General features: G+C 51.0%; 2 protein-coding genes across 3 annotated transcripts in view; one reads left to right on the forward strand and one right to left on the reverse strand.

Moving 5' to 3' along the window:
• ASIC2 (acid sensing ion channel subunit 2) overlaps positions 1-5,834 on the forward strand; it is a 1,207,018-nt gene extending 1,201,184 nt beyond the window's left edge. For both annotated transcript variants that reach the window (XM_027517981.1, XM_027517980.1), the window contains exons 9-10: positions 2,293-2,361; positions 4,876-5,834. In XM_027517981.1, coding sequence (XP_027373782.1) covers positions 2,293-2,361; positions 4,876-4,977 — 171 coding nt within the window. In that variant the 3' untranslated portion in view covers positions 4,978-5,834. The remainder of the gene's footprint in view (positions 1-2,292; positions 2,362-4,875) is intronic.
• Positions 5,835-15,137: 9,303 nt separating this feature from the next.
• On the reverse strand, positions 15,138-19,444 carry SPACA3 (sperm acrosome associated 3). The gene is made up of 4 exons (XM_027518952.1): positions 19,176-19,444; positions 18,087-18,245; positions 17,614-17,692; positions 15,138-15,317 (listed from the first exon to the last, which is right to left on the reverse strand). The coding sequence occupies exons 1-4, from the start codon at positions 19,360-19,362 to the stop codon at positions 15,251-15,253; spliced, it is 492 nt and encodes a 163-aa protein (XP_027374753.1). The 5' UTR covers positions 19,363-19,444; the 3' UTR covers positions 15,138-15,250.
• Between the last annotated feature and the right edge of the window lie 521 nt (positions 19,445-19,965).

Raw genomic sequence — 19,965 nt, forward strand, 5'->3', positions numbered from 1 at the left:
CATATGCATACACAACATACGCACACACAACACACTTATAGCATACACATACACAACATACACACATACACACACCACATGCTCCACACACTCACACCACACACACACATACACACACACCACACACTTATAGCATACACATACACAACATACACACACATATACCCCACACCCTCCACACACACACCACATGCTTATAGCATATGCATACACAACATATGCACACACCACACACTTATAGCATGCACATACACAACATACACACACACACCACACGCTTATAGTATACCATACACAACATACACACATCACACACTTATAGCATACGCATACACAACATACACACACATATACCCCACACCCTCCACACACATACACACACAACCACACGCTTATAGCATACACATACACACACACACCACACACTTATAGCATACCATAAACAACATACACACACACACCACATGCTCCACACACTCACACCACACACACACATACACACACACCACACGCTTATAGCATACACATACACAACATACACACACACACCACGCTTATAGCATAGCATGCACAACATACACACATGTACACCGCACATGCTCCACACACACATGCCACACTCCACATCCAGTCCACACACACACCACTCACATACACATGCTATACACACACACATCGCACACACTAATGCCACACTTACATATAACACACACACACATATACCCCACACACTCCACACATACATGTGCCACACACACGTATACCACACACTCCACATACACATATTCCACACACACTCACACCACACACACACACACACACCACACACGCTTCTCCCATACTTATACACAACATACACACACACATATACCCCACACGCTCCATACACACTCTGCATACACTCCACGCACACACCACTCGCATACACTTGATATACACACACACATCACACACACTAATGCCACACTCACACACAACATACACACACATATACCCCACACACTCCACACATACATGTGCCATACACACTTATATCACACACTCCACATACACATATTCCACACACACTTATACACACTGCTCACAAATACACACATATGCCACAGGCACACGATATATACTATACACACACACCACTTGCACAGACGTGACATGCACATACATCATAACACTAATACCACACTGACATATAACACATACACACACATATACCCCACACACACATATTCCACACACACTTACACCACACTCACACACTGCTCACAAAGACACACGTACACCACAGATAAACCACATACACTGTACACACGCACCATTTGCACACACATGACATACACACACACTTATACCACACTCACACACAACATATACACACACACCTGCCCTCCAGGGGACCCATCACCAGAGCAGCACCTTCTGGGGTCCAGGCAGCTTTAGAGAAGGAGCACTCCTGAGAAGTCATCAATCCTGAGCAGGAAGAGCAAGGGCACTCCAGCTGCTCTGGTTCAGGGAGCTGTCGCCCTCAGGAGGCAGCTGGAACAGTCTCTGGAAGCTTCTCACACAACAAACAGCAGTTTCAGGCACTGCGTGCTCCGGGGGCTCATCAGTCTTCCTACTGCTTTCCTCCCAGCCTTGGGCTGGCTCCAGGGACTCCAGAATCCCTCAGGGAAGCCCAGGACCTCCTGGGTCTCAGCCCAGCAGATTGGGCTTGCAGAGCAGTGGCCTGCCTCCCAGAGGGGACCGGCAATGGCCAAAGGCCACTGGGGGTCACTGTGGGAAGTGGTGGGCCTGGGTGACCAGGGGCCTGTGGAGTGCCACACCCCACTTCTCAGCATGGTGACCCAGCTCCCAAACTGGGTTCCATAGCCAGACTTGGTTCTGCCCTGTTTAATCATTTTTGTGCAAAGATGCACAAAGTTATAGAAATTGAATCACATCAGAAAACATATTTAATAACTACTCTCTTATTGAGAATGAAATGTTAACACAGTTGTGTCCCAACCTTGTGAACTGTGGAATTGTCAGGCCTCAAAAGTGACAAGTAACTATCCCCCCAGGACAGATGGGGAACCAGCCACGCTGAGAGACCACACAGTCTCTAGCTCCTGCACCAGAAGCTTGGCTAGGCACCCCAGTTTGGGATGCCAGGCTGGGCTCCTACCAACGTCTGTCCAGCTGCAGCCCAGGCTGCTGCTGCCCCTGCCTCCCCAGCCCAACCATGTGGAAGGAGGTCTCTCTCGCTACTTTGATGCCTTTCTCCCGGCCTGACCTTCCTTCCTGCCTTTCTTGCAGCTGATCAAAGAGAAGCTATTAGACCTGCTTGGCAAAGAAGAGGAGGAAGGGAGCCACGATGAGAATGTGGTAAGGGCGGCCGGCAGGGGGTTGCAGGTTGGTTAGTTCCTTGGTGTGTACAAGCCGTGTGAATGCAGATGCCGGTGCCAGGCAGGACAGGAGTGCTCCGTCTCACACCTTTCCATAGCTCGAGACCGTCCGCAGCTCCCAAGTCCAAGGACACTCCAACTGAACCCTGAGCCTCTCTCTGAGACCCATCCTGGAACCCAGCTGTAGATTGGATCTGCTCCATGGATGCAGCAGAGACCAGGAGATGCTTCTGCCTGGACCAGCTCAGCTTCTCCCCAGCCAGAAGCCATGCCCCTGTTCTCGTGCCTTGGGAGACCAAGGAGAGGCTCTATGTAGGCCCACTCCCTTATTCCCTAGGTGGCAGAATGTGAGCAGGAATGTCCCTGTTACTCTACCCCATTTGAACAGGACATAGGGTGTGGGGCCCTCTGACGTAGTGGTGGTGTTTCAGTAGCTAAGTTGTGTCCCACTCTTTGCAACCCCATGGACTGTAGTCCACCAGGCTCCTCTGTCCGTGAACTTCTCCGGGCAAGAATACTGGAGTGAGTTGCCATTTCCTTCCCCAAGGGATCGTCCCAACCCAGGGATCAAACCCGCATCTCCTGCTTAGCAGACAGATTCCTTGAAGTAGGTAGAAGCAATAACACCCATTATAACTGCTGACCATTGTAAGCCTGGTATGTGTCAGGCACTGTGTTATGTACCTTAAGAGTAACACATAGTTTCAGCCCTAGAGTCACCTGGAGGAAGGGCTGTTTTTATCTCCATGTTGTACATGAGGCGGTTGTGGCCCAGAGGCCCAGGTTACACAGCTGGGGAGGCACCCTAGCCTCCTTCCTACTCTGCCTCTCTCCTCAAGTCTAAGAGGCAGCCCCTCTTACACCGTCCACACTCTCCTTCCCAGATTCAGTCTGTTCCTGGACCCTGGTCTCTGCTGAAGGTCGTGGGTATCCCCCACGTCAGCACCCCCGCCCCAAGAGAACACCGCATTCCGTGGCCATTGCTGCCTTAAAATCATAACATCCCAAGTGGATCCCAGCCTCCTCCTCCTCCTATCTGGGCTCCCATTTTTGCTCCAGACACTGTTTCTCTACTCATCTCCCAGGCTAAACATCCCACTTTGATTCTCTCGGGTCCCTGCAGCTTCTGTTTGAACAGAAGACAGCTTCTGTGGAGGGGAGGGCAGTGTGGGTGGAAGGAGCCCCGGGCTCTGAACTCAGTTGACCCGCCTGGATCCCAGGGCCCTTCTTCCCAGCTGTGCACCTGAGGGCACATCACCTCCCTCTCTGAGCAGCTGCCAAACCACTGGGACCTCAGGGGGTGCCATCAGATTAAATGAGACCAGGCCCTGGGAAGCAGTGAGCTTCCAGTGACTAGTCTGTAGTAAGCGCTCAGCAAATACAGGCTCCCCTCCCCTCGCCCCACCCTCTCTTCTGCCTTCAGAATGTCTCAGAGACATAGCCTCCTCCTTTGCACCGCTCCCAGCCTCATCCTCATCTAATCTCCCCCGAATTCTTGGCACAGAATTCCGCTCACATCCCTCCCAGCCTCCAGCCCTCTGCAGGGCCAGGAATCACCCAGAAGACTCAAAGCCACCAAAGCCACCTCAGCCCCACCCTGCTCAGGGACCCGAGATAACCCTTCTCTGAGGCCAGCCTAACCCCAAGGTCTTTTGGGGGCAGCTGGGATCAGGGGTCAGACTCCCAGCTGTCAGAGACCTCCACTGTTTTGCCTCAGCGATCAGGCAGCCCCTCCTGCCCAGGCCAGGCCACAGGTGGCCCCTCCTCCACCCCAGGTGGGCTCAACAGAGGTCCAAGGATGAGGACGGGATGGGTCATCCACACCACAAGGTTACGCACCACTCAGATGTAGCTTCCAGTGACACAGCAGGGGACCTCTGGAGAGGCCCACAGGATATAAATACGGGATATATTGTACAGCACAGGGAATACAGCTACCACCCTTGGGTTGCTTTGTTCTTTATAGATGTGCTAAGTCACTTAAGTTGTGTCGGACTCACTGAGACCCCACGTGTAGCCTGCCAGGTTCCTCTGTCCATGGGATTCTCCAAGCGAGAATACTGGAGTGGGTTGCCATTTCCTCCTCCAAGGGGATCTTCCCCACCCAGGGGTCAAACCTGTGTCTCTTATGTCTCCTGCATTGGCAGGCAGATTCTTTACCACTGAGCCACCTGGGAAGCCCTTAGAGAGAAGGTCAAACTAGCTGTTAAACCCCATCACCAGGAAGCTTCCTCTGTACTCTGGGGCGTGGGGCGGGGTCGGGGGAGCGCCTAGGTGGACAGTGGAGAGGATTCTGAAGGCAGTGAGCCCCCCACCCCCAGCTTCATGACCGAAGGTGGCAACCCAGCACCGGAGGGGTTTGGGGCGGAGCAGCAGTGCCCGGCAGAGCCCACTGTGGGCTGCACGGTTCCCAGGGCCTGGGCTGGGCTGCAGGGACCCTGGGACACATTTTTGCTGAATGAACATCAACAGGCACTTTCCTCTTCCCCGCCAGAGCACTTGTGACACGATGCCAAACCACTCCGAAACCATCAGCCACACTGTGAACGTGCCCCTGCAGACGGCCCTGGGGACCTTGGAGGAGATTGCTTGCTGACGGCCCTCGGACCACCTGGCACCACCACCCCCGACCCCCAAACGGACCTGGCCCGGGACCAGGACAGGGGACCGCAGGCTCAGGTCGGATGGCCCCTGCCCACCGACGGAAAGAAGCAAGAGCCCCCTATGCACACATAGCAAACTCTGCTGAAACCTCGCTCCGGCCACGTCTGGCACGACGCGTCCTCGGGCCCCGCCGCCGCGCGTCCGACCCTCTTAGGAGAAGTGAGTCCCGCCCTGAAACTGTCTGAGAACCGACCCGCCATCACATCTCACTGCCAGATGTACAAAGCACTGCATGCTCCGACCCTCACGGCGCCGCGTCCGCGTCTTTCTCCGTCCGCGACCCTCGCCGTGCGGTTTCCAGCAGCCCTGCAGAGGGACCGGGTTCCAGCGCCGAAGTGCACCACCACGAGGCCGCCCTGGAATCACACCTGCACACTCCAGAGGGAACCCGCAGAGCCCTGGACGCCGTCCGGTCCTCTTGTCGTTCGTGAAGGTTCTTAACCTGCCCACCTACCCCGCCCTCCGCCTCCCCAGGCCGGCCCACAGGGTGCCCGGGGCCGCCCTCCTCCCCTCCCAGGGGCCCGAGACGGAGGTGCGGCGGCCAGGGGGACACAGCCGCGGGGCCCACGCCGTCGGCTCTCCCTGTGACACGGATTGTACAGTCTGATTCTGTCTCTTCGCGGTGGGGCGAGCTTTTTGTTTGTTGATTTGTTTGTCGGAGATATGTTTCCTTTCGTTTTCTGAATCTGGGTTTTGATGTTCCGAGCTTTGGTTTGGTTTTTCCATTTTCTCTGGCGTTTATTTATTCGTGCTTCCAATCACGGTCATATTAAAAGCTGGTCTTGTGGACATGGCCGAGTCGTCTCTGCCTTTTCCCTACACTCTTTCTCCCCAAGATGTTAGCAAAGGGCCAGACCTGCCAAGTCAAAACCGACAGATAGACAGACATAGATGATAATAGATAGATGACAAATAGATGGGGAGATAAAATTTATGAAACACTTACCTTTACAAAACATGTACACTCTTATTCTATTCTGCCCTATCCTGCATCAAATACCGTGCTGATTGCAACACGGTAAATGGCTTCACCACGCCCACAAAGACAGGGAGGCCGGACTCGCTGCCCAGACCTGCAAACCCTAGAGGAGGCTTTCACATCCCTTTCCCTGGGTCCTCCTGACCCGGTCAGTGAATTCGGTCTGGACACCTGCCCCAGCCTGGCCTCCCTCCCGCCCTCCTGCCTTTCCCATCCCACTCTACCACCCACCCCGTCTCCCCATCCAACAGACCTGCTTCTGCCTTGCTCCCCATGACTCTAGCATCCTCCTGAGAGGATGTCCATGTGGGAAAGGAGGTGGGAAGAGCCTCTGGTGGGGAGAGAACATGCCCTTTCAAGCCCCTCTGTGGCAAGAGACAGCTTTCTACTGCTCCAGCAGAATGCTTGCCCTCACAGCGCCCTGCTAATTCCACAGGGGCAGCTCCTGTAGTCTAATCTTTCACTGCCCCCCAACCACTCCCAACTCAAAGTCACCCCCAAAGTCATGAAGGAAGACCTAAGATGGTTCATACCTCCTCTTCTTGCACAAGTGCACAGAAAGTGCTGGCTAGACCAGGGGTCTGGTCCCTGCTTTGCTATCCAATCCCTGTCTTTCCCTCTTCTAACACAAGGAAGTGATGGATGAGATCATGCACCTCTCTGGGCTCCGTTCCCTCCACCTGAGGCTGCAAATAATACCTTACCTGTGTCTTCACAGATGCTCTCCAGAGGCCCCTTCAGACTCGAGATGCTAGGACAGCATTACTCCCCCTGCCGGTGGGACAAGGCACACCAGCCACACTGACGCACAAGAAGGACAGGACCTGGCACTCACAGGGCTCCAGGGGGAGCTGGGACAGAGCACAGCCCTGACGCGTCCTTCCACGCATCCTCTCAGCTGGCATTGGCCACGCTGGGGTTTCATTTCCAGAAACAGGATGCAGCCACTGGAAGGGACCTTTTAGATTTCTATCTCTGCTGTAACAAAACAATAAACCTAGTGACTTTAAAACAGTACAAATGTATTATAGTCCAGGAGGCCAGAAGTCAGACGTGGCTGTCACTGGGCTAGAATCTAGGTGTCAGCAGGGCTATCTTCCTTTCGGAGGCTCTAGAGGAGAAGCTATTTCCTCACCTTTTCCAGCTTCTAGTGTCTGCCCACATTCCTTGGCTTGTGGCCTCTTCCTCCTTCTTCAAAGACAGCAATGATGGTTTGAGTCTTTACATTGCAACAATGACCTACTAGTCTCGCCTTCCTCTAACTCAGATCCTCTCCTGCCTGCCTCTTCTTTTGTTCTGTATTTAGGTAACTAGGTTTTTTGTTTTTTTTTAAGTATAATTGCTTCTTTATAATGTGTTAGTTTCTGCTGCACAATGAAGTGAATCAGCTATTTGTATACATATATCTCTTCCCTCCTTAGCCTCCCTCCCACGCATCCCCATCCCACCCCTCTAGGTCATCACAGAACACTAAACTGAGCTTCTTGTATTTCACAGCAACTTCCTACGTTTTACACATGGTAGTGTATGCCTCTTCCATTTTTAAAAGATTCTTTGTATTGGACCCAACCAATATTTCATATGAATCCTCCCATCTCAAGGTTATTAACTGGTCACATCGTCCTTGGTGGCTCAACTGGTAGGGAATCTGCCTGCAATGTGGGAGACCTGGGTTTGATCCCTGGGTTGAGAAGATCCCCTGGAGAAGGGAACAGCTACCCACTTCAGTATTCTGGCTTGGAGAATTCCATGGACTATAGTCCATGGGGTCGCCAAGAATCGGACACAAATGAGGGACTTTCACTTACACTTTCAAACTGGACATGGAACAATGGACTATTTCAGAATTGGGAAAGGAGTATGTCAAGGCTGTCACCCTGTTTATTTAACTTACATGCAAGAGTACATCATTTGAAATGCCGGGCTGGATGAAGCACAAGCTAGAATCGAGATTTCTGGGATAAATATTAATAACCTCAGATATGCAGATGACATCACCCTTATGGCAGAAAGTGAAAAGGAACTAAAGAGCCTCTTGGTGAAAGTGAAAGAGAGTGGAAAAGCTGGCTTAAAACTCAACATTCAAAAAACAAAGATCATGGCATCTGGTCCCATCACTTCATGGCAAATAGAAGGGGAAACAGTGGAAACAGTGACAGACTTCATTTTCTTGGGCTCCAAAAGCACTGGAGATGGTGACTGCAGCCATGAAATTAAAAGACGCTTACTCCTTGGAAGGAAAGTTATGACCAACCTAGATAGCATATTCAAAAGCAGAGACATTACTTTACCAACAAAGATCCATCTAGTCAAGGCTATGGTTTTTCCTGTGGTCATGTATGGATGTGAGAGTTGGACTATAAAGAAAGCTGAGTGCTAAAGAATTGATGCTTTTGAACTGTGGTGTTGGAGAAGACTCTTGAGAGTCCCTTGGACTGCAAGGAGATCAAACCAGTCAATCCTAAAGGAAATCAGTCCTGAATATTCATTGGAAGGAATGATGCTGAAGCTGAAGCTCCAATACTTTAGCCACCTGAAGTGTGGAAGTCCCTCTCCAAAGAGAAGTTCAGTCCTCACTACATCAGACTGGAAATAGTCCTTCTGGTGCCTGACTATAGGATGTAGAACAGAGTGTCTTCAGACTGCTCCCATCGGGGATGGAAACCACATTAAGTGTCTATTCAGTGAGTTGGGAGTCTGTCGGATGCTTCTGCCTCATTCCAGTTTAATAGTTTCATACATTTTTTTAAAATCTATAACTTGAATTGCAATTTGAACTACTTCATTGGATTTCTGGCTTCCTTTTTAAATTTTTTCAGATCAATCTGGGATGCCGAATGAAGAATATTCTAACAGGTTTGGATTGCTCCAGGCTTTGGGTATGTATGCATCCCTTCTGATTTAAGAATTCTGGCTTTGTTCATCTGGGAGCAGGTCTGTAAACTTTACTTATTTAAAGAAAAGGCAGGAAATCCGAGAGAGTAAATCAATAGCCAGCTACCGATTATAATAATTAACTTGCTGTTGAGCAAAGATACAGTCGTAAGCCTAAATTCCTGGGAGTGGTGGTATTTTTTATTATCATTATTTCAAACAAGTAGTCATGTGTGCGATCATTTCTTTAGGGATGACGTGAAGAGGTCTGGTAGACATAGGAGACTTGGAAAGTGTCACATTTTCTTTTTTTCAATTGTTGGCCACACTTCATGGCATGTGGAACCAGGAAGCAAACCCACACCCCCTGCACAGGAAGGTGGAGTCTTAACCATGGGACTGCCAGGGAGGTCCCAGCGTCACATTTTCAAAAATTGCCCAAATGGTGACACAGTGGCTAGGAGCTTGGTGCAATCATAGGGTCAAACCGCAAGGATGAATTATCAGTGACCTCAAAGGGTCAGACCAACCAATTGACTGGTTGATCAATCAATCAAATAATGGCACATAATCTCAGAAACAGAATCAGCCACAGTTAGGTGAAAGGAGAAAGTATTTGCCAGGGGCTGAGCCTGCTGTTTACACACTGATCTTTTGTTGTTTGGTGCCGAGAGAGCCCAGAGTTCTTTTATTTTCCTCTCCAGCTAGGACCTGTTTTTGTCAAAGTCTTAACCGTGAGCACACCTAATGGCAAAGAATCCACAGAGGGTCTCTAGATAGGTTCTGGTGAGCTGGAAGGGAGAATGGGAGAGCCTGGCCCCACCCGTAGGTGTGGTGGCTTAGTCCTTCAGTTGTGTCCGACTCTTTGCAACCCTGTAGACTGTAGCTCCGGAGAAGGCCATGGCACCCCACTCCAGTACTCTTGCCTGGAAAATCCCATGGACGGAGGAGCCTGGTAGACTGCAGTCCATGGGGTCGCGAAGAGTCAGACATGACTGACGGACTTCACTTTCACTTTTCACTTTCATGCATTGGAGAAGGAAATGGCAACCCACTCCAGTGTTCTTACCTGGAGAATCCCAGGGACGGGAGCCTGGTGGGCTGCCGTCTATGGGGTCGCACAGAGTCGGACACGACTGAAGCGACTTAGCAGCAGCAGCAGCAGACTATAGCTCACCAGGCTCCTCTGTGCGTGGGATCCTCCAGACAAGAATACTGATGTGGGTTGCCATTTCCTTCTCCAGGGATTCGTCCCCACCCAGGGATCAAACCTGGATCTCCTGCATCGCAGGCGGATTCTTTACCAACTGAGCCATCCGGGAAGCCCAAGTGTGATCTTTTAATGATTCCCTCGGGTGAAGCTCAGCTCAGCCAGCCTGAGCCTGGAATGCAAGGAGGAATCTGGGACCTCCTCCTCCACAAGCTCAGAGATTCAGTTCGATTTTGAGAACTAAACTTGGAGCAGAGACAAGCGCCTCCAGAAAGCACCAATGAATGAGCTCCCCTGTTACAGAGAGGCAAGGAATTGACTCCTCTGGGGGTGGGGGAGGTGCCGCCAGCCCTAATCCAGCCACAGCCGGGGCAGACTCCACACTGCACAGAGCGAGCTTCCTGGCACAACTGGGAAGGGAGCAGGCAACCAAAGAAGCGGAAAGAACATGAAGAACAAGGGGTCTCCATTCATTGATTGTCTATTAAGCGCCGGGCACTTGCCCTCAAGACATTTCTCATCTGAGTGGGGATACTGACAAGTAAACAATTCTGAAAGATGGATCTGAGTTTTTGCATCAGAAGAACGCTAGAGCAGCATATGGGAAGCCCGGGGGGCAGAACGCTGGAGGAGGCACAGCTGTGGGACTGCACGAAGGTCCAGGGGAGTCAAGTAAAGAAAAAAGGGGGGAAATGTCCAAAATGACCAGCGAGAGGCTGGTGGACGTGTATGGATGCAGGGCCAGGACACCACACTGAGGTACCACTCTGCATCATGGTTGAAATCCTTTAAGTTTCTTCCTCAGCTTTCCAAATGTCTAGGACTGGATTTCCCAAGCCAAGGGTTGATGTCCTTATCTAATGGCTTTGTCCCTACCCATTTGGGATTCCTAGAGTGTGGAATCATTTTGCACGTGCATCTGTGTATTCCTAAGACTGATGGGCTCAGTGTGTTTGAGGCCGCAAGTTGCCTGGAGACCATGAAACAAGTCGGTGGGAATAAGCCTAGCCTGAGAATGAGTAGAAGGGGACGATCTGTTACTAATTCAATTTAACCTTCTGTGAAACCTACACTCACTGGCTTTGCAAGAACAAAGCAATAGTTGGCAAAAGCTTTGGACAGAGTCAAAAGACTGAATTTCTGGCCTATTTTTGCTATAAACTGACCATATAAATTTGGACAATTTATTTCACTTCTCTGCCTCAGTTTCCCCCTCTATGAAAGATGAGAAGGACTTCCTGGTGGTCCAGTGGTTAAGACCCCACGCTTCCACTTCAGGGGGTGCAGGCTCAGTCCCTGGTCAGGAACTAAGAGTCCTCATGCCATGCCACGCAGTGCAGCCAAAAAAGTAAAATTTTTAAAATTAAAAGAAAAAAAGTGAGGGGTGGGAAATGGACAGAAAGTCTCTGGTACAGCTCAACTCTAATAGTCTCGGACTCTAAATTGAGAATAGGTGTCAGGTATCCAAGCAAATGTTCCATTTACTTCTCAGAGCCTCTGTTTCCCATCTATGTGACAGAGATGATGGTTCCTAGGTTCCAGGCTGAGTATGAGAATTAAATGAGCTAAGGTGTATATTTTCTATCTTTTCTTCTTTCTTTTTCTTCCCGTAAAACACTAATTTTAGCCTTGTTTGTATTTTGTAAAACGTGAAAGCTATGAACTGTCTCCCCAAGAAAAAAAAGGCACATGGTCTAATAGATGTACACAAAATTTTGCATACAATTTTAGAAGGGTTATGGACCCCAAGGAGCCAGATCCTCTAGGAACTCACCCCTGGTCTAGAAAGTGTTAAACTGTCCTCCAAAAGAACTCCAGGGTATCACAAGAGCAACTTTCCTCCCATAAAGGATATTCTGTCCTTTTTCAATTTACAGGAAGAAGGGTAAAAAGATAGATGGGATTTGATCGATTTCCTTTTTTTTTTCTCCCGCAATTTTTTAAATCTTTGGCACCTGCTGCAGCTTGGGTACTAGCAAGTTTTCACAGATGGCAAAATGAATGAATGAGCAGAAAGAGAGGATGAAAGAGAACCTTGGAAATGGGATTTCATCAGATTATCCTGTACGTGTGGAGATCGCAAGGGCCAAGGAGACCTGCACATGCAGAAAGCAACTGCAGCGTCGCTTTGCAAACATCCCCGTGACCTGCTTCTTCAGGAAGGTGACCATCGCATCCACCGCATTCAGGAAATGCGTGGGCATGTTCTCCGGCTGCCGTCGAGTCCCCAGACAGGCACCTTGTTGACATCTCATTTGTTCCCAAGTGAGGCTGTAATAGTGCCTTTTGTTTAAAAAAAAAAAAAAAAGAATAAAACCACCCGGTGCTAAAGGCTGTGAGTGATGACTTGGGATGGGGAATTTGGACGCCTCGCCTCCTTAAATCTGCTGTCCACGCCGCCGTGCTTCTGCAGTAGCTCATTTGACTAACTTAGCACCACCGTGGGCCATTTGTCTTCAGTGTAACTCAGACATTGCAGCTTCGTTTCAAAAGGAATTCCATCCAAGTTAAGCCCAAGAGGAAGATACTGGCGGCCACCAAAGAATCCTCAACTCCACCTGCTTTACGGGGAAGAAAGAGAAGAAACAGCTGGAAAACTTCAAAGCACCAGGTGGGGCCTCTGTCCAGACTTCCTCACCCCTTGAGCATTTTCTGTGAGCTCCCTACGCAGCCAGGCACTGCGCTAGGCACTTTGTTGCTGTTCAGTCGCTCAGTTGTGTCCAACTCTTCGCAACCCCATGGCCTGCAGCACGCCAGGCTTCTCTGTCCTCCACTATCTTCCAGAGTTTGCTCAAATTCATATTCATTGAGTCAATGAAGTCATCCAACCATCTCATCCTGTTGTCCCCTTCTCCTGCTTTCAGTCTTCCCCAGCATCAGGGTCTTCTCCAATGAGTCAACTCTTTGCACCAGGTGGCCAAAGTATTGGAGCTTCAGCTTCAGCATCAGTGCTTCCAAAGAATATTCAGGGTTGACTTCCTTTAGGATTGACTGGTTTGATCTCCTTGCAGAGATCCCCAGTGCTAGCCACTGAGGGGGTTCATATATCAAGAGAATGGGGCTCAGAGTGGAGGCCGGCAGAGATGGGCAACAGACCAGCACACAAGAACCTGAGCAGAGAGTCGGGCAGCAGAGATGTACCAGGTACCCGTTAAAGAAGAGGCACCAGACTGTCTCCTGAGGAGGAGCAGTTTCTGGCTGAAGCCTCGAAAGGTGGGGGGAAGTTGCCAGGGAGGCAGGTTTGCAGAGGAGATCCCTGAGCAAAGGCTTGGAGGTAGAGGAGAACGTGGAATGTCTGGAGAAGCTTGGGTGCCTGCTGGAGAGAATTGGGCTGTCTCTCTGCTGCGCTCCGTCCACCGTGCCTTCCCATCCCGGGGGTCCCATCCAAGAGCTGGCCCAGCTGTGGAGGCTGGGACACGCTGAGGACAAAGCACAACCTTTGGAGTTCAACAGCCCTGTCGAAATCCTAGCTCCACCAACTGCATTACCTTGGACAAAAGTCCATTTCCAATGAGTTTCCTGGAACCACACTGGTACAATGATGAGGTGACCTGTACTTTTTTCCCTTATTTTTATAAATTGGAATATAGTTGATTTACAGTGTGTTTCAAGTGTACAGCAAAGTGAATCAGGTATACATATACATATATCTGCTTTTTTTTAAAGATTCTTTTCCCATGTAGGTCTTTACAGAGTATTGAGTAGAGTTCCCCCTGCTGTATGGTAGGTCCTTATTAGTGAACTTTAAAAAATGACAAACAGGACTTGCCTAGTGGTCCAGGCGTTAAGACTTCACCTTTCAATACAAGGGGTACAAGTTTGATCCCTGGTGGAGGAGCTAAGATTCCACATTCCTTGTGGCCAAAAAGTAAAACAGAAGCAATACTGTAACACATTCAATAAAGACTTTAAAAATGGTCCACATCAAAACAGTCTTTTTAAAATATGAGAGAACTTCACTTAATTTGCCCCCATTTCCCATAGAAATTTCTGCCGCTTTATCCAAAGTCTGTCCCCTTCTGCTCCTTCTTCCAGCACCTTCTCCTCCCCTCTTCCTCTTCCTCAGCAAACAGTGATGAGGGCACTGGTGCAGACTTCCCAAGGAAGCCCTGGTCACCAGACAAGCAGGACATGTGCCCACGAGGCGGGTGGGGGCTTGGCAGCCCCAGACCTCAGGGAAACCAGACTCGAGGTCAGTGTTTCTGGAGCCCCCTTCCCCCACTCTGTGCCCTGTCCTGTACCAGACGCTTCACTGTGCTATATTATGTCACTGATAAATTATTGTAAGATGGCCTTTATTAGCTCCTCTTACCCATGAGGAACTTGCCTATGAGAGGTGGAATGACCTTTCCAAGGCCAGGCAGCCAGGATAAAGGAGAAAATCCCACTCAACCACTTCTTCCCAAACTATGCCAAACTCCCTGCTCCAAGGGAGGTGAGCCAGACTTGGATGAGAAGCAGCCTGAATGGCCCCTATGAGAGATAGAGCACTCCCCATGAGGGCCCAGGAGGGGCCATGGTTCCCTCTAGAGATATGCCTGGAACCTGAAAGCTAGCGCTTACCAATACCATTGAGGTATCAGGGCCCATTCGTTCACTGATTCTACAAACTGAGCTGAGTGTCTACCATTCATTCAAGATGCCTCATTCATATACTCACGAGGTTCACTTGGGAAACTCTGCCAGGGGTGGGCAATAAAGGCACTGATGCATACCCCCCAGTCAGGCCTCCAGGAGTGGAGGCAAACCTCCATCGAAGGTTTTGAAGACCAACTGAACCCCAGCCCATGGAGACAAATGAGGAACTCCTGAGATGCTTCTGGCTCCAACATACCACCTGGAAACACAGTGATAGCTGAGAACCACACTTAGACTGACAGAGGATGAGACGGTTGGATGGCATCATCGACCCAATGGACATGAGTTTGAGCAAACTCAGGGAGATGGTGAAGAACAGGGAAGTCTGGCGTGCTGCAGTCCATGGGGTCGCAAAGAGTCGGACATGACTTAGCAACTGCACAACAACACATGTATTAAACTATACTTTATTAGTTGTTTTGTCTTCCCAGGCCTGGGTCAGGAACCAGGCAACGTCTCCCAAGCTGCCATCCATTCTCTCTGCCCGTCCATCCAGAGAGAATCCTACAGCTCACAGCCATCCACCCAGTCACTGAGGTCTTTGCCCTGGCAGTGATGCCTCCATGCCTCCCTGAGGGTGGAAGATGGGGAAGAGGAGAGAGCAAGTCAGCTGCAGTCTTCAGTCTTTGCCCAGGGAAGAACGGGAAGGAGGTGTGGGCACTAAACCAGAAGTGAGGTGAGGAAAGGGGCCAGGCAAGGGGAAGAGAGACAAGCCAGCATGTTAACTAGCCAAGAAGCCCCTAGGGAAAAAAAGATTTTTTTTTTTTTAAAGGAAGAGAATGACCCGTAACAAGTTATCTGTCTAGCCTGATATTTTATTGATGGAGATACAGAATAATTTGCTCGAGTTCACCCAGGAGTCAGTGGCAAAGGCCTGGGGTCCTGAGGTCCAGAGCCTCAGTCCATTTCTCTCTTCCTACACCATGCTGCTTCTGCAGACAGTGCCACCGTACAGGTGTGCGGCCCTTTATGGTTTACACAGCACTGTCACACCCATCACGCATTAATCTGCCATCCCCCCAGCAGCCCTGTAAGTTAGATTGAGCTGATACTGTGTTCCTTATATTCCAAATGAAAAACTGAAACTAAGATGGAAATTGTTTGCCCACGGCCCACAGCTTGTAAACGATGGAAATGCACCCACATGCCATTCTCCCTGGCTACCAATCTGGGTCTTATTCTCCCTCGCTACCAATGTGGATCTCTTCATTGATGGTAACTATAGTTTATAGGCTCTTTTAGGACCATTACCTTGTTCCAGTGTCACACAAGCATCTTGAGGATGATAAGCAAGATCCTGGGGTCCTGGGGGTCCTACATTCCCAGGGGTTCCAAGTTTGGATAACTAGTGTCCTCTAGAATGTCAGTGTCAAAAAGCCCAATGGCAAAGAGTGCCCTTAAAGGACCTCAGTAGATCTATTAAGTGAGAGGGGTTGACTGGCTTGTTCATGTCTTCCATTAGACTGAGATCCGTAAGGGCCGAGAATTGGGTCTCCACCACCTCTGAAGCCTAGCACCCATCACAGAGCCTGGCACAGATAAGTTCTCAGGTGCCTGTGTGGAGGGAACAGACAGCACCTTTCTTTCTGCGACAACTGCCCTCTGGGGACACCTCTCAGAGACTTACTCCCAGCATACAAGAGAGTTGTTCTTTGACTTAGCCCTATGGAATCTGTTTCTCCCATCCCAGAGTGGTACCTCCAAGTCCTCGGATTCCTGCCTTAGCCTGCATTCACCCTTCCTGATTTTACAGATGTGCACCCTCTCCTGCTGAGCCTGCCTCACTCCAGATTCAGTTCTCAGGGCGCAAATCAACATGTCTCCAAAGCTGTGGTCAACCTCAAGGCCCACCTTAGACTTCCTCTATGTCCGCAATCCTTTTCAGCTCCTCCTCTCCCTCACTGGCCACATATCACCTGTCCCTGTTCCTCCTCCGCAGCCCCTCACCCCCATCCCTCTCCTGCCCATCGCCCATACAACTGGGCACATCCACACCTTCCATCTCTCACTGGACTCCTGCCAAGGCTTCCCCACTAGTCCCCCCTGCCTGTAGCCCACCCCCGTTCCTTCTACTTTTGCGCTGACATTTGATGCCTTCCCGATGACCTCACCAGCTTTGTCACTTTCGCATCCGCCATGGGTTCTTGTGCTCCAACCACCTGGGGGAATTCTACCTGCCCCACATTCTGTCCCCTGCTGGTCTCCCATCTAGATATGGGAAGAAAGGGAGGTAGGAGGCTCTACAGAGTGAAGCTCCCATCAGAAGAGGCTGGGAAGCTGTAGGGCTGCTGCTCCAGGGGCTCCAAAGATCTAGTTTGATGCCCCAGCAGATGTTCATCCAACTCTCTTGCCCCTGACGATGGCTCCCAAAGGCCATCTTGCGGAAAGGAGGTGAGCAAGGAAGACTGACAGTGGGGTCTCCAGAGAACTCATCATGCTTCAAGCAGGGAACTTTTTTGATCTGTTGTACTAGACAAAGATGTCACAGTTAAGAAACAAAGTTACTAGACCCTGGTCCAACCTAGGAAGACCTTGGAAGAGCCAGGCTTGACTCTGTGACCTCCAGTGACTTGTTTATTCCCTAAAACTCAATGTACTGTCTTCAAATACATTGGTGGTGGTGAGCAGATTAGAGTGTGAGGCCATGAAATGATGCCTGGTTTAAGATGGAAAGTAGTGTGAAAGCGGAAGTCGCTCAGTCGTGTCTGACTCTTTGCGACCCCCGTGGACTATACAGTCCATGGAATTCTCCAGGCCAGAATACTGGAGTGGGTAGCCTTTGCCTTCTCCAGGAGATATTCCCAACCCAGGTTAGCTCCCTGCTGTGGTCCTAGTTGGAGCAGGGGGCTCCAACCCACATTACTTACCAGCTGCCCAGACCCTGGGGTTCTTGAGTTATCTTCATGGCACAGATAACAGTATCCTTGAGGTTGGGATTCAATAAGTCTGGGGTGGGAGGCAGAGAAACACGATGAAGGAGCAGGAGGTGGAGTTGGACATCCAGAGTCTGTCTGTCTGTCATTCTCACTCACACACACACACACACCCTCCTCCATCCTAGCTCCATCCCTGTCTCTCAAGCCCTCTGGAAGCACAGGTCTTACTCCATCACTTCCCCCATCAGAAGCCATCCCCCATTTCTTCCCACAGCTCTCCGGACAGTGTCCCACCTGGGATCCTAAATCAGATTCATGGAGGGCCACTCTCATCACCTGCCCCACCCCACGATCCTTGGTAGACCCGGCAGGCAGCAGGGGTTCCCACTCAGACAAAAAAGCAAGAGGAGCAAATAAGGCCAGAGAGGAGGCCCCAGCCAGCCCCGGGCCCAGGCCCCGCCTACCGGAGCAGTACATCTGGCACAAGTTTGGGACATTAGGGTTGAGGTTTTTGCACCACTTTCGGCTGTTGATCTGGAAGATGCCGCTGTTGGTACTGCCATCGGCTTCATGGTCCACGGCACCTGTGTTGAAGCCGCTTGCGAAGTAAGCAAGACAGATCCCTGCATAGGGTGGAGACACAGGCCTGCGGGTGGGATGACAAAGGCCACCCCAGACCAGAGAGCTCACGGGGTAGACCCTGTGCATCAGCTCCTGCAAGCCTCAACTCCTGTTTCCAGGAGATCAGGGCTGACACCCTCTCACCTCCTTGACAAAGGAATCCACTGAAGCTCAGAGGGGCAAAGTGACTTACTCAAGGTTATACACAGCTACCAAACAGCAGGAGTCCACGGGTCTCCTGACCTCCTTCCTGCCACGTTCCCTCGGTCTCATCGTCCGCACATAGCAAGACCCAAGAAATGCTTGGGGAATGAATGAACAAGAGCTCACTCTTGAGAGACACGACTGGGAAGGCACAGGTGGGACCGAGAGAAAGGGCTGGAACTAGAGAAGAAATGAGTCCAGGGGTGGTTGTACTTGTTAGTGTCTCGAAACTTCCACCAGCTTGAAAAGCTTGGTCTTCCTTAGCTTTGCTCAGCGTGCCCCTGACTTCACTGGCAGTGTCTGATCCTAGTGGCCATGATTCCATTAAAGATAGGAAACCCTTCTTTCCCTGTGGCGCCCAACTTACCAGCAGGAAAGGACATAAGGGAGCAATTCTGCTTGGTCACCTGTCGCCTACCCTTCCAGGTTCCTATGCAATACTGACTCAGCGGACATGAACTTGGGCAAACTCTGGGAGATGGTGAGGGACAGGGAAGCCTGGCGTGCTGCAGTCCATTGGGGTCGCAAAGAGTCAGACTTGACTGGGCGACTCCACAACAACAACAGCCCGTCGCCTGCCTGCTGGGTATTTACCCCAGTCCTGGGAGTTCTCCACCTGTCAGCGCATAGGATCCTGATTTGAAAAAGGAGAACAGAGGCTCCCAAGGCCACAGCCCTTGAGTGAGGAGGAGGGAGGGGGAGCAGGAGGGAGAGATCGAGGTCCTTACAGTCAGCCAAGCTGTAGCCCCGGTATCCCTCCAAGCCAAAATCCTGAAGCACCCTGGCCAGCTCGCAGCGACTGTAGACCCTGGCCTGGCCGGAGGAGAGCAGGCTGCTGAGGACAGAAGCCAAGGCCAGCAGCACGATCCCGGGCGGGCGGGGCCACCTTCTGGGAGCCCAGCTCCCGGCTTCCATGCGGGCTGGGGGGCACAGAGCCCCCGCCACACTAGCTCAGAGCTAGGCTTTGAGATGGCAGGCCGCTCACAGAAGGCTACCCCTGGAAGAAGAAGGGAAACAGAGCCTGAGTAGATGGGAAAGTGGGGAGGGGGGCTCCCTCACAAGGGGGCAGCCAGCCTGCCACCTTGCCGCCCTGGTGGAGCATCAGCCACACCCCGAAGAGCCCAAGAGGGTTCCCCAAGGTCAGCCCCTTTCCCCTTCAGTTATGCTTTTTTTTCCCTTTATTTTTAATTCGAGGATAATTGTTTCAATATTGTGTTGGCCTCTGCCTCGTGTGCCTGCAGCTAAGTCGCTTCAGTCATGTCCATGCAACCCTAATGGACTGTAGCCCACCAGGCCCCTCTGTCCATGGGATTCTCCAGGCAAGAATACTAGAGTGGGTTGCCATTTCCTTCTCCAGGGGATCTTCCCGACCCAGGGATCGAACCTGCGTCTCTTGTGTCTCCTGCAGCGGCAGGTAGGTGGGTTCTTTACCACTAGCGCCACCTGGGAAGCCCGGCTTCTGCCAGACGACAACGTGAATCGGTCATAAATATACATACGTCTCCTCCCTCTTGAACC

This window comes from Bos indicus x Bos taurus, chromosome 19, assembly GCF_003369695.1.
Source record: "Bos indicus x Bos taurus breed Angus x Brahman F1 hybrid chromosome 19, Bos_hybrid_MaternalHap_v2.0, whole genome shotgun sequence".
In the NCBI taxonomy this organism is placed as follows: Eukaryota; Metazoa; Chordata; class Mammalia; order Artiodactyla; family Bovidae; genus Bos; species Bos indicus x Bos taurus.

Coding starts and splice junctions, on each gene's coding strand:
- SPACA3 (XM_027518952.1), bottom strand. CDS start 19,362: ATGGAAGCCGGGAGCTGGGCTCCCAGAAGGTGGCCCCGCCCGCCCGGG. Junction 18,246..19,175: donor GGGCTACAGCTTGGCTGACT/GTAAGGACCTCG, acceptor CACCCTATGCAG/GGATCTGTCTTGCTTACTTC. Junction 15,318..17,613: donor CCCCAGGGTCTGGGCAGCTG/GTAAGTAATGTG, acceptor TTCCACCCTCAG/GGAGGCATGGAGGCATCACT.